The following is a 14,839-nucleotide window of genomic DNA, read 5'->3' on the forward strand; positions in this document are numbered from 1 at the left end:
CAGGATTCCAACATCATAAATATAAGTATGCGTACAGAAGGACAAACCACAAAGCCAAAGTATTTTGTGGCAATAAACATGACACTTATTAAATTAAAAATATAAACATGTTCTTTTTACAATTTACTGTGGTGACTATATTTTTTTTTTGCAGTAGTTTTTCTAGTTCCTTGTTAAACCAAAGACATCTTATACAGCAGCTAACATTATAATAATTTTCTAGAAACAGGAAATTGTACTTTAAAGCTTTATTCTTGTATGAGTCTTTAAATTTATAACAGCACTGGAAACATAGAAACATGTAGGCACAGATGACTTTTAATCTGTATACTGAGTAAAATAGATGACATTTCAACAATACAATCTGAATGCTACCATGTAGTATAATAAATATCATGCTCTTGTGTTAACATTTTAAATTCATCTTACATGTTCAATATATCCAATGGTTTATGTACATAATAAAGACCTTGTGTAGATTTGCATACATTCCATAAAGGGAAAAAACATAAAATATATTAAAGCTGTATATTATTTTATATTTTCTACAATTTATTGTCTTTACTACCAAAATAAGCATTTTGTACCAATGATAGCATAACAATCATTTTGACCAGCATACTCTATGCAAAAAGTACTCAAAAACTACAATAACCATACAAGGGTAAAAAATATGATAGGATTTACCGGTTCATATATAATATTGCTTAGTGGCCTTGCTTGTATCCATGCAAGACAAATATATAGATGGCTTTACTAATTGATTTGATTGCGAATGAATGTAATTGTGTATGGATGTCCAGAATCTCATTATTATTTTAAATGGTTAATCTTCTAAAAGCATGAATAAAAAAATATACATAAAATATATAAGTTATGAATCCCGTTGAAACTACTTTCATCATAAAATGTTTTGATGCATTTTTACTTTTGTTAAAGATCTGTTCTTCAAACTTTTACATATTTATTTACATAAGTGCTCCAAAGTATTACAAATCCTTTGTATTTACTAACGATATTACATAAATGATGTCAATTTTGCTTCTGCTTTAGGGAAACATAATAGGAGGAACTATCCCACGTGAAAAAAGTGTCATAAAGTACAAACTGATTTGGAAATATTAAGGATAAAATTACCTTTTATACAAATAAGACTAATGTAGTTACTTAAGTATTTCGTACTTTGCCCTATTGCATATTACATGGGGGTGGAGCAGGTTTGAGTATGATGGTGCATATAACACCCATTAATATTTTGCTATGGGGACCATACATTTCTAGTTATACACCAGGACATACTGTAAGATATTTACATATGTAAGTTCCAGAATATTATATTATGACTTATACAAATGCATACCTCCCAACATTCGTTTGGGAGGGAGTCGGGACAGCTTGCACGCAGCTGCCGCGACGCCACACTCCCATTTTCACCGCTGTGGGGCATGCTCAGCAGCTCCGTGAGCTGCTGGCTATGTCCCCAGCCCCTTTGGATGCAAGAATAGATGCTGTGCTTTTGAGAGCACCACCAACCTAGCACCCTGTTATGAATATCTTATGTTGGTCTTTTCTAGATTATAACCTATATCTACCATTAATTGTATCTGGCCTGTGACATTCCTTCCAGTTATTGTAAATCGCATGTGCATAGCATCTATTCACGGAGGACAGGGAGGGGCTCACAACTCCCCCTGCTCCCCCCCCCCGGGACACTGCCGGACACTTGAACGTCCTAAAAAAAACGGGTTGTTCCCGCGATAAGCGGGGTGGTTGGGAGGTATGACAAATGGCATGTGAAACAAATGAATCCTTATTGAATGTGTTATACAGACATATTAAGACGCAGTGAGAACTGCAGGAATTGGAGCCTATGCAGATTTATGCTCTCTTTCACCTGGAGAGGCAAGATGGTGTAGGGTAGGGACATTCTAACCGAGACTGAAATCCGTGATTGCTTATTTGCGTATTTGTGAACACATGTAGACTGTCAAAGTGAAAGTATACACTTATGAACTGTGTATTACTTATGGGTGATCAAGGACATTTGAAAATATACACTAATGATGGCAGTCACCAGCATTTGCAAACCGCTTGTGATTGGCCAATGTGAGTGCACCAATAACACAGTGCTTTCTTTATTGCTTGTGGATATAAAAAGTTTATCTGTGCATGAGTTTTTACATGCAAAAATGTTATATCATGAGAAGGAGAGTTGTTAGAGCACGAGATGGAGAGTTGTTAGACCATGAAATAGAGAGTTTAAAGTATTATAGGAGACCAGTGGTTCTCGAACTTAATACTCACAGACTCCAAACGGTTTCCAGGTCACATAGCTGGGCACAGGTGTATCACCAACTGTCACATTTCAAAGATCCACAGGTGACCTGGAAAATATGAACTGTGTGGGGTCCTGAGGACCGAGTTTGAGAACCCCTGTAGTACTGTAGACTAATAGTGAAGGTGTATTTGATAAACAAAATAAACTGTTAAAAGCTTGAATGTTAGGGTATGTGACAAATACCAAACATAAAACAGGTGTAAATGCTAATGAGCTAAATTGTGCTAATGAGCTAATGAGACCTACACATAAGAGTAGCAACAGTGCACATGAATACAATTTGGGGGTTTTCAGCAAAGTTGTGGCCAACTCTCCATCAGCCTCATGATGATAAGTCAATTCTTTTGGCCAACAAAAAGTCATTTTTGTATTTGGCAAAGAAATAACTGGTGAATGACAAATGCCTTTTCTGGTGTGAATTTTACCCTTTAAGGAACAGAATAACAGCAAGTTAGAAGAGCTGAAAAGTGCTTCTTATTAGTAAAATAGTGTTAGAAATAGCTAATGCATGGTATCTAAGCACAGCTGTTTCTTGAACCTGTCCATTAGGGTAGTTATGCTGCAGAAAAATAGAGTAGCCATTAATTGGTAACATTTTAAAAGTACCACAAACTTACCATCTGTTGCCTTTTATAATATAACATACAACAGAACAGTTCTCTAGAGTCAACCTATCAAGTGCTAAATGATGACTAATGTATCCGGAATATAGAATTCTGTTAAATGGTTTAAATCTAGCAATAGTTTTTGGAATAGATTCACACTACAGGTATAGGCCTACTGTAGCAACTTTTTCCTCATTGTGCTTTATTAGATCTCATACTACTAAACAGAGCTGTATGCTGTATGCTGAATGCCATGCTACAAAAGTTTTTAAATAGTAATAATTAGTATTTATTACCTACTGTGATCATCAGTTTGTAGCAAAGTATTTTTTATGTCTGTGTATTGTAACTCCAGAACGTTAGTAAAAAAAAATTGTGTCTGTAATTTTTCAAAGTGTATGGATTTGCCTCCCGTGTACAGATTTAATATGTCAACACCAAACCAAAAAATAACATTAATAAATTACTTTAATTTACCGTTCTACTGCTATCAGCTTCAAGATGTAGTATATTAAAAATCATTTTATTTCATCAATCATCAAACTTTACCATATGTAAATGTACTGATGGTAGTGCTACTTATCATTATACTATGATAGTGCTGTCCAAATGGTGGAAGTAATAGTGACATCTTTTACTCGCTGCAGTACTTTCAATAGATTAACTAGCAGCTACTGAGTTACAGGTATGTATTCACTACATGAAAGTGTTACCACTGGTTGAAATCACCCGTGGCTTCATCAGATGAAGACATGAGACTTCTGGGTATTTATTATGGGAATCGTGGGATTGTCCCAAGCAGTGTAGAGGGAAGACTAGCCAATAGAGAAACACAATCGAAGTAAGGACCTGATATGCTATCATAAGAATTTATAGTTGATATGTGATGATGCAAAGGAAAGTGCATGGCAGACTATTATACAGTAAATGAGTCTTTTCGGTTAGAGGCAGGGATATTATGGAAACAGGACTGAGGTAGTTATGCTAGCACGGGTCGTTATAGCATAGCAATAGGTCAGTGATGGTCATGAGACTGTTATACTATTTGAGTGGTATATGGTGACCATCAGGTCGCCATGCTGAACATCAGATTGTGCATAATGGTCATGGCCATGGTGCGCAAGAACCTTTTTTTCTGGGCACATGGCATTTTATTGTCTGCATTAGCTTGTGCTTTGTAACATGGGCACAGGAAAGTGGTTGCCATGTACAGTAGCTGGTAGGTTGAGTCCATATATTTACTCTTTTACCGCACTTTTCATTAAGGGGACCAGCTATACAGATCCTATGTACGTTCTAACTGTTCATGCCACAAATGACGTTTATTATCACTGTACCTTATACCGTGTTATAGACAACACACTGACTATGCCTATTTTCTTTTTTTTTTTTTTGTGCCCCAAGCTATAAGGCTTCAAACAACGCAGCACGCCAAAAAGTTGGACAGCACTGTCATGTCAGAAAGTCTATACTATATTATTCACTTCATTTACTTAAATCTAATTCTTGATGACTTGGCAATACAGAATGACACAAAATGTTGCCAGCCAAGGTAAACTTAGACTGATATATCTAGCCCTTAATGGCCAGTCTAGCAGCTCGCAGTAAGACAAGGTTAATGTGATGATGCTAGCATTATACATTTAGGAAAATAACAAATAACCCTTTCCAGACACACAGTAGGCATTGTACAGGAGGCAAATTGTAGTGTCATGTTCTAGCTAATAACCTGTTATGGTACTTCCTTTAGTCAGAATTCGAATCAGATGAGTACAAATTCCTACAGTCGTAAATACTTAAAATATATGTACAGCAAAATGCAGGATTTCTTCAATGTATAAAATGCATGTGCTTTTTCCCATATATTTCTGTTGAATTTTGGAAAACTAATAATAATAATAATAATATTGATAATAAATAATATATATAATAACGAGGATCAGAGCTGAAAGACTACAGTTTTGTCAACAGCTTTCTGTATTATACAGTATCGGAAGTATTTTACAGTATATCTGAATTGCATGTAAATAAAAAGTTGCACAGTTACTTTTTCATTACATGCTAAAAAGACTTAAGCCAATATTCAATTACTGTACCTCTGATAAATGATCTGGGGTAATTTAGCACCACAGGGCTATTTTAATAGCCAAATAAGACGGCTATCAAGGATTTTGTTTCACCTGATTGCCTTTTTTTTTTTTTTTTTTACATCCAAATTGGTTAGCCCATCCCCCCCCCCCCCCCCCTCCCCCAACTGCGAAACATCTTGGAAAATACACCCGTTGGTTTTTCGCTGGTATTTGAATATTGGCCTAAGAATGCTCTCTGAAGTAAAGCCAGTCGTACAATGATCAAATAGACAACAATAACATACCTTAGGGGAGATTTAGCAAATCTTCGGTGAGAGATATAGTGGGGAAGTTTCTTATATCCAATCAGCTTCTGTTGTTATTCTAGACTTAGATGTAAAATGACATTTAGAAGCTGATTGGTTGGTGTGGGGAAGTTTTTCAAGTTACTTTATCTCTTTACAAAACTTTATAAATCTCCCATGTGGTATTGGTTAATTTCCACAATTTACAAATTTGCAGTGATATTTGATAATGATTTTTTTCAAAATACATAGGAATTTTATCTGATTACTAGATTGCAGATGGAAAACAACTGCTATCCGCCTGTGTACGGCCATTTTATGACTTCACTAATAGACCCCAGTGATGACTGAAGTGACCTGTTGGTGTGCCCGGATCTGCTCTGTATCTGATGACTAGGGATAACTACCTGACCAACCGTATTGCTGGCTTTTCACCAGAGGTTTTCCAATCCCTTTAACATGTAAGAAATTGGGAGAATCTAATCTGGTATGTAAAAAAATTAAATAATAAAGGAATATTATAAATGGGACAAAATCATGTTTCCCTGTTATATATTTATAAAATAGATCTTAAAAATGGATTAAGTTGCTGCTCATATTTGCTGTCATGCATGAACGTTACAGATCACATATTTATAATTTGCGCTTAATATTTCCTCAGTAAAGCCAAATGTATGACCAGTTGCAAAAGCTGAAACCCTGTGCTTAAACATTACACAGGTGTCTTATTTTATCTTGTATTCTGAAATGCATGTTTATTGCATGCAATTTTATATATTCAGTCTGTATCTATTAAAAAAATGAATCTACATTTCCTACATAATCATCATTTATAGCAAATTACATGCTGGAAATGATCATTTAGTCCCTTTGGATACCAACCAATGTGGAATTGAAATGAAATTGGAGCTAAAATATTTAGTTCTAGGGAATGGTACTTCAAACTCTTTGAGGTGACCTGGGGAAATGATGTTCCATTTGCTTATAGGTGATATATTAGTGCATTTGCAAGTGTTGTACATGCTGTTTGTCGATCTTCTGCAGTGCTGCTAGAGTACAGAACTACTTCATTGTACTGACATTAATACTGCTTCACATGACTACACATTTCCCTTTCAGCTTTTCTTTCCGTTTCTGCTGCTTGCTCTTTTTGCCATCTATTTGAAGACTCACAGTCCTGCGTTTCTCAAGGTTTAGAAGCTCTTGAAACAGCTCTTTCACATTGTGGTTCATCTTGGCAGATGTCTCCATGAAGGCACATTTCCATTTTTTTGCTATTGCTTCTCCTTCCGTGCTTTCAAGTTCCCTGTTATGGTTTTCGTCACTTTTATTTCCAACCAGCATGATGGGGATGCTCTCTATATCCCCTTTTATCTGGCAGATCTGTTCATAGATTGGCTTCAGTTCTTCCAGGGACTGCCTACTTGTGACTGAATAAACCAAAATGAAGGCATGTCCTTTGGATATAGACAGACGCTGCATAGCAGGGAACTGGTGGCTTCCTGTTGTGTCAGTGATTTGCAAAGTACATATACTTTTATCGCAGCTGATCACTTGTCTATAGGTGTCTTCAATGGTCGGTATGTAACTTTCTCGAAATGTGCCTTTGACAAACCGTAGTACCAGGGAACTTTTACCCACTCCTCCAGCTCCAAATACCACCACTCGGTAATCATTACTTTGTTCTGGCATTTTTGCAGATGGTTAAATGCTTTTCTTGGGAAAAACACCTAAGATAAAAAAGATAGATGTATTATTATTTTGCTCTTGTATTTTTTTTTTATGCATTTCTAATAACAGAAAAAGGAAACTTCCAAAAGTAATAAGTAAGAAAACACAAATCAATACACGCATTTCACCTGTAGATTACGATGTAATTAAATAACACTGAAGCAATACACATAGGTATCAATTCAGCTTTTGTGAAAATGAGAGACAATACATTTCTGCTACATCCTGGCTGCTCCTGTAGCTTGCGAGTTACCATCTCAAATGTAATTATTTTCTCTTCGATCACATAATAAAAGAAGGTTATTGATGGAGCCCCTCTCATTCAGCTGGAGGCTGGCACTTTAGCCATCGGAAGGGGGGTGCGAGTGTCTCCGACAGAGCTCCCCGTCAGTCCCCGCCACCTCCCAGCCAGTCACCGTTAGTCCCCACTGCCTCCCCGCCCCCCCCCCCCCCTCAACCCTGCCCATCAGATGGAGCAGCTCCCATTGGAGCTGTTCCAGGTGGTAGAATCGCCATTCCCCTGCCGTCACGAGCCTACGCTGCACCGCGCATCCTGTTCCATCGGAGCTCTACGCCACCCTCAGCAGCATCCCCGCAGCCCGCCCCAGCTCCCCCCGTTCCCCGGCCATCTCCCTGAAGCAGAGATGGGCATGGAACCCCCCCCCCCCCCGCCATGCTGAATGAGAGGGGCTCCATCTGTACATATTATCTTGATATTATCTTGGCACTCTCATTAGAGCATTGGTTTAAATACACCCCCCCCCCCCCCAAAAAAAAAAATATATATATATATATTTACTTTTATTTACTTATTCAAGAGGTTTAAGTTCCTACAATGAAAAGCTGTATTAATATTCAGTTCAATATTTTGGACAAAGATAAAGAATACAGTAAGAAAAGTGTTAATTCTTAAGTATACATTTCATCAGCCACCTAGACTTTTATGTTTGCAACATTTCAGTAGTGTTTTACCATTAACTGAGCTATTTATAACTTTCCCTGACAACCAAGCCACTAACATAATGTTTAGAGAAATATATATTATGGTTTCCATCTCTGAATCACGGGCATAGATATATAGTGAGAGCAGGGTCTGCCATTCCTATGGGACCTAGAACTGTTGATGCCCCAGGCCATACAGTACATCTGAAATTAACTGGTACGCAACTGTCTGGCATGTTGACTGACCTTATAACTTACTTGTCATCACTCATATAGATGGTTGTGTCTGTCCCACCCTCTCAGTAATGCCCCACACTGATATGATCCATCTCCCATGTTCTAATTTCACCACCACAGGCACAGTTTTATTAATCATTGAGTCCGGCACAGTCAGAGATTAGGTTTCTCCCTGATTACATCTCTACCCCTTTTCTGCTCCCGTCCGTGGCCACGTCCCCCTGCCTCATTGAGGGCAGGATTCTCTAATCTAAATATGCAGTAAAAACCCTGTTATCAGACTCAGAGTGGATGGACGGGGCACCCACGCCGCCCCGAACGGAATCCTGCTGCCTCGCGCCTCGCTTCCCCCCCCCCCTCACAGTGCTGTGCTGCCCGGACCTGTGACCTCCTCCTCCCTGCACTGAAAATCCTCTTCTGGGTGCAGGGAGGAGGAGAGCCCGCCCGCCTGCAGCAGCACAGTATAAGCTGGGTAAGGGAGGAAGGGGGAGCCGCTGGCTCACCGCAAAGGTCAGCTCTTAACGCAAGAGCTGTCCTTTGCCATAATTATCGCATATGTTAGAGCAGGGGTGGCCAAAACGTTGATTGCGATCTACCAGTAGCACGCAGAGCTCCTGCAGGTAGATTGCGATCGTCTCTTGAAGTAATGCAGCTTCTGAAGCCTGAGTCTTTCAAGAAAAGAGAGGCTAAGCGTTCCCAGTAATGCAATGCGCGGCTGATGTAATGACATCATCCGTGCATCCACACGCTAGTGTTCTGCATGTCAGCGAGGAGCTTGCTGGATCTGCTAGCAGCACCCCTCTACCTGCGACCACCACTTCAGCATCACAAGCCCCTGTACCTCAGCGATCAAAGGGCAACCCCCCCGGATGTGTACTTAAACCCATCAATTACCGCCCTCTCCAGCAACTTGCGGCACCCTGCGATTATGGGGAGGCGCCATACGGGGGCTTGCAGCTGTCACTCCACGGCTATGCTGTGCCCTGAGGACATGCTGGCTGCTTTATAGAAGCATGGACAGGAATGATTTTGCTGAGCAGCATTACCCTGTGAGAACCCCTCATGTAAGAGAGCTGTCTTCATTGAACATATGTCAGCTGACCACGGGGGGGATGGTTGGACTTTGCTGCCCTGTCTGGGTTTATATGTGATAACTAAGCCTGGGAGCATATGTGCCTAGCCTGTTTACATATGAGTCCTGCCTATGTATGTCTGTGTGTATATATACACCCTGTGCCTGCTTGTGTATGTAGTGTTCATTCTAGCACCCGCTATCTTTGAAAACCCATGCAGTTCCTGTTCCCTACCTAGGGTGTCACTGTCTGCTGTGGTGTTTCTAGCACAGGTTTGGTTTGTATATCAGTGCTGATATACAGACAACAATGTGCTAGAAGCACTACAGCAGATAGTGACACTCCAGGCAGGGAAGAGAAACTGCATGGGTTTTCAAAGATGGCGGGTGCTAGAATGAACACTATGTATGGGCACTGGCACATGTGAGATTTACAATTAGGCAGGTTGTTTTGCACTGATAGGGGGTTTCTGCATGGGGGGTGCTGTCTGCGCAGGAGGGATTTTGCACAGATGGGAGTTATTCACATGGGGGGCTGTTATGCTATGAAAGGGGGTATTCTGTACATGGTTGAATTGCATGGGGGTGTGTAATTGCACTGGAAGGGGAATATTTTGCACAGGGGGAGCGCCGGTAGATCACAGGTAAGTTAATGTACAAAAAGTAGATCTCGGGTTACAAAAGTCCGGCCACCCCTGTGTTAGAGCATATGCGATAATTATGTCAGCGGTACCCAGTGATGTGCGGCGGACGTGGGGAGCGGATGTTAGAGCATCCCCCCCTGAGCTAGCTGCCCTCTACCGGAGAGGGCAGCCAGCAAGTAGGTAAGTATGGTTTTATTTATATATACTTTATATATAATATATGAAATTTTCTGTACCTCATGGGAAGTATAATGACATGTTACAATGGTAGAAATTCATTTTACCTAAAAGTTTTTAAACTGTAAAATATTTGCTACAGTATGTATATTAATTCTCCCTTAACGCCAAGCTTGACAATCATTGATGGGAAAACGTAGAGTGATTTTACTTTATCTAGTTCATAGTTTGTCATGTGTTATGCTATAATATTCATGAGTTATTCCCATAGGTATCAATTAATCCTTCCGACTCTGCCCTCCCCAAGCCTTAGTTCACTGTATACAAAACACAGCAGATGTTAGGTGCTAAGAATACCCTAGTACTGTATGCATAAGCCCTAGCCACATTGCATTAATGCAGAGACGTGTCGATGTTTAGTGTCTACTGTATAAACAGATGGATAAAAGTTTAACAATGAATCATGACTATGAAAGGATTATGTAGTTATTCTGTTCTTTCTTGTGACAGATTTCTGTGAATCATTCAGGATATTCAATTCACTACATAAAAACAGAGCAAACAAAAACATTTACTGCAATACTCACTGTACAATATTTGCCATACAGGATATGTTCAGTGTATAGAATGAAAATGACTATCCTACAGTATATAATAAAAGGCTAACACCGCTCCTCCTCTGAATGGGGTGAATTCTAGCGTTTTGCGAGTTGTCGGCCACTAGATGGCACCCAGCAGGACAATTTACGAAGTGTTACTCCATTCAGGTGCACATAGCCACTAGCACTGACATCACTATTATGGTGTACTACTGTCATTTTGACAGGCTGGTAACTAGTACTATATGTTGCAGCAAATTATTATTATCATACCTTTGTGCACAAAAATCAACATTTTTTGAAAAATGTGAGAAGAAGGCACTGGCATCTGGTAATATAACCAAGTATCTCACATCCACAAATGTTAGATAATTTAATTCCAACACTGGTAAATTAATACTCATAGGGGGCAATTCAGACCTGGTTGCTAAGGTTCGAATCTGACTCCTGATAAAGGCATGACATGCAGACAGTGCTGTTACCTTCCTGCCAAATACTACAGGCACCACCAGTGGCTCAATGCTGTTATACAGTGACATGCAATGACAAACTGCAGTGAGCCAGGGAAACACTAGGAGCAAAGAATGCTGAGGTACTGTAGTAGTGTATTGATATTTTCAGACATGGCTAGAACAGGTATTCAGAGGGTGGATGCTTTTATAAATCTTACATAAAGTGTGGGCCGAATACTGTCATCTTTTTCCATAGAAAAAAACATTGCACAGATAGGATGGAATGCAGGTAGATAGATAGATAAATAGATACAGTAGATAGATAGATAGATAGATTTGCAAAACTTGCAGAGGATGCCAATACCTTGTTGCCAGCTCCCTGCCTCAGTTCTAGTGAAGTCACTGGTGGCTCTTTATATCTATAAGGATGTGTGCATGTGGGGAAGCAAGCCGTCGTCACAAAACAAGTGTGACATATGTTCAGCATTTTATAGCCAAGAGCTTATTAGCACAGTAACTAAGCACCAGTACTGTAAATGACCATGACTGCCTTCTCATTAGTGTGTGGGTAAATGGCATCGCTGAAATGCAGCTCTCACAATATAAACAAAACTGCTTTGAGGTGTGGCTTACAGTAGGTATAACATGGTTAACAGAGCTAAATCAAAGTTAGAAAAACACTGACATTATTATTATTCTTGTTTATTTATATGGCCCCACAAGGGTTCCGCAGCGCCTAACAATACATAAATGAGCAAAAAAACAAATAACGAATGACAGTACAAGACAATTTAGGACAAGTACATGGTAAATAACATCAGGGGACAGGACACTGAAGCAATTATCAGGGTGGCAGAGGTTTATATATTCTAAGAAAGGCACATGAGGAGAGAGGGCCCTGCTCGTGAGAGCTTACATTCTAAAGGGGAGGGTAAGACAGACAGGAGTGACACAGAAGGGGTAGCAGTGAGCATAAATAGACTGTTAGGATGAGAGATGGTTGGGTTTTATGCTGGAGGGTAGGAATATAATCAGTTCAGTCTTAGACATTTTAAGTCTGAGAAAGCGCTGGATCATCCAAGAATAGAGACAGTTGGAAATTAGTGAGGATAGACGGAGAAAGATCAGGAAAGGAGAGGTAGAGTGGAGTATTATCAGCATAAAAGAGATATTTGAAGTCGAGTGAGCAAATGAGCTCACCCAGAGAGGGCGTATTTAGAGAGAGAGGAAAAGAGGACCAAGAACAGAACCTTGGGAGACACCTACTGACATTGGAAGGGCAGGACAGGTGGAGGCATCAGAGGTACAGCTTGGCGTTTTCAAGTCTGACAGTGCAAATACTGTCAGACATCTTTATACTACCAATAAAAAGTCCAGCACATAAACATTATAGATTTTCGCGGACAGTTTTTTGAGGTAGTGGGAGTTTATTGTCAATCCCTGCTCTGTTTAGCAGAAGATTAAACACTATCACAGTGTCTTGTCATGGAGACAGATAGCTGGGGGCATAGCAATCAGCTCACAGAATGCAGGCCATGCCCCCACAGTGATAAAAACTGGGGGCGTGAATAACGTTTGAGGAATTGTGTGTGGGGGGGTGGTCTTTTAGAGACCAAACCCCTTTTTAGGATCTAGTGTTGGCATTCTGCGACGTATTTCCCAAATGTTGGGAAGGGTACTGAAGAAGCAGTTATGAGTTTATCACTCAATGTAATATACCTAAATGTAAACATTTATAATGTACATATCTCCAGCACATCCAATTCATGCCCAAATTAGCACATCTCTGTCCAGCTAAAGAATAGCCATTTTTAAAAGGGGCGCACCTATTTCCACTTTGGTGTCCAAAACTCGTGGTGTTATTACTAACCATAGCTAGTTACCTTAAAGTACAGTTGTTTGAACACTATAATATGTTTGAGTAGCATTTTATTTACAAGTACAGTATTCTAAAAACACATACACTGTATGCAATGACCGATCTTCACAGAATGAAGGGGTTGACAACATGAATTTAGGTAAGCAGCACTTCACGGGGAATTATGTCTTTAAAGGCATCCATGCACAGGTCCTATTTGGTCTGATTTCATCTGATTCCGGTGGATCGGGCCGAAATATCGGATTAAATCTTAGGGTTATTTCACACGCTCCGGCTCCTGCCGGGCGGCGAAACTCTGCATGGCCAAGAAGCCGTGCTGCACACAGAAGTTTAGAATGGTGGGGATGGCCACAGCCCAGCAGCCGTCCCTTTCAGTGGTGATATCCGGCCGCAACCGGGCAGCCGGGCTGAGGCCGTCCAGTGTGAATGGACACAATAATGTCCATTATTAACTTCTGTGTGCGGCATGGCTTTTGGCCGTGTGGGGTTTCGCCGCCCAGCCGGAGCCTGAGCGTATGAAATAGCCCTCTTTAGAGGTCAAATATGATTCGAGTTCCCATGTATATCTCATCGGATCCTGTAGATCATACTTGTAGCGTGTAATAAATTGCATGCAATTTATTGTATGTAGAAGAACTCCAGGGGAGCTGCCGGGGGATTCCTCTTGAACTCCCCCCCGGCAGCTCCCCTGGAGTTCTTTTACATACAATAAATTGCATGCAATTTATTACACGGTATGCAGAGTGTCAAGGACACCAGTCCTTGGAGTCATCCACTCAGCATGTCCAGCACCACAGACCAGCAGAGCCACAGCATTTACATATTAGTGTAGGCTCGGTATGCAGAGTGTCTTCTTTATTTCAGTGCCTTGTTTTCACATTCTTCTCTCCTTATCTGCTGCACCCCTTCCTCCCCCTCCTACACAGGTTCCCCTGCTGATCACTCTCTCCTCACCCATACATCCACTGCACCCCTCTCCTGATTACTCCCTCCTTACATCCCCCCTCTCTTACCCTCTATTTCTCTCTTCCCTGACACTCTCTCTATCCCACCCCTTTTCTCTTCCCTCTTTCGTCCCCTCTCTATTTCTGACACCATCTCTCTCCCTTTTCTCTACTGGGCGCATTCTCTATGTAAATGGCACTACTGGGGGACATTCTCTATGTAAATGGCACTACTTTGGTGCATTCACTTTGTAAATGGCACCACTGGGGGGCGTTCTCTATGTAAATGGCACTACTAGGGGCATTCACTATGTAAATGGACTAGAGGGGCATTTGCTATGTAAATGGCACTACTGGGGGGCATTGGATATGTAAATGGCATTTCTGGGGGGCATTCACTATGTAAATGGGAAACCAATCAGAATCTACTTATTTCATTTAGCACACTCTAGAACAGTGATTTTCAACCTTTTTACCTTGCGGCACACTAAATAAGATTTAAAAATTGCCATGGCACACCATGAGATGCCTACAGGGCAAAACACTTTGGCCCCCACAGGAAAAAAAAACAAACCTATTGGTCCCCATATAAAAAACAATCACACTGGTCCCCACCGGTAACAAAAATAAAATACATTGTCCCTTTACATGAAAAGAAGAGACCAGTAAATAACAGTTGAACTGGTGGTGGCTGTAAACTGGTTTGGGCATCTGGGGGCACACTTGAGAACAGCTCAAGGCACACTAGTGTGCCACGAGACAGTGGTTGAAAAACACTGCTCTAGAAGATAATAGACAGGATCTGATTGGTTGCCCATAGCAACATCTCATAGTATTCTGATATT

At 40.5% G+C, this 14,839-nt stretch overlaps 1 protein-coding gene across 2 annotated transcripts in view; it reads right to left on the reverse strand.

Annotated features, from left to right (window-relative positions):
• Window positions 1–233: 233 nt before the first annotated feature.
• The window catches only part of DIRAS2 (DIRAS family GTPase 2), a 34,104-nt gene continuing 19,498 nt past the window's right edge, over window positions 234–14,839 (reverse strand). For both annotated transcript variants that reach the window (XM_083187641.1, XM_083187631.1), the window contains exon 2: window positions 234–7,047. In XM_083187641.1, coding sequence (XP_083043767.1) covers window positions 6,410–7,009 — 600 coding nt within the window. In that variant the 5' untranslated portion in view covers window positions 7,010–7,047 and the 3' untranslated portion in view covers window positions 234–6,409. The remainder of the gene's footprint in view (window positions 7,048–14,839) is intronic.

Source organism: Crinia signifera, chromosome 1 (genome assembly GCF_055691185.1).
Source record: "Crinia signifera chromosome 1, ASM5569118v1, whole genome shotgun sequence".
In the NCBI taxonomy this organism is placed as follows: domain Eukaryota; kingdom Metazoa; phylum Chordata; class Amphibia; order Anura; family Myobatrachidae; genus Crinia; species Crinia signifera.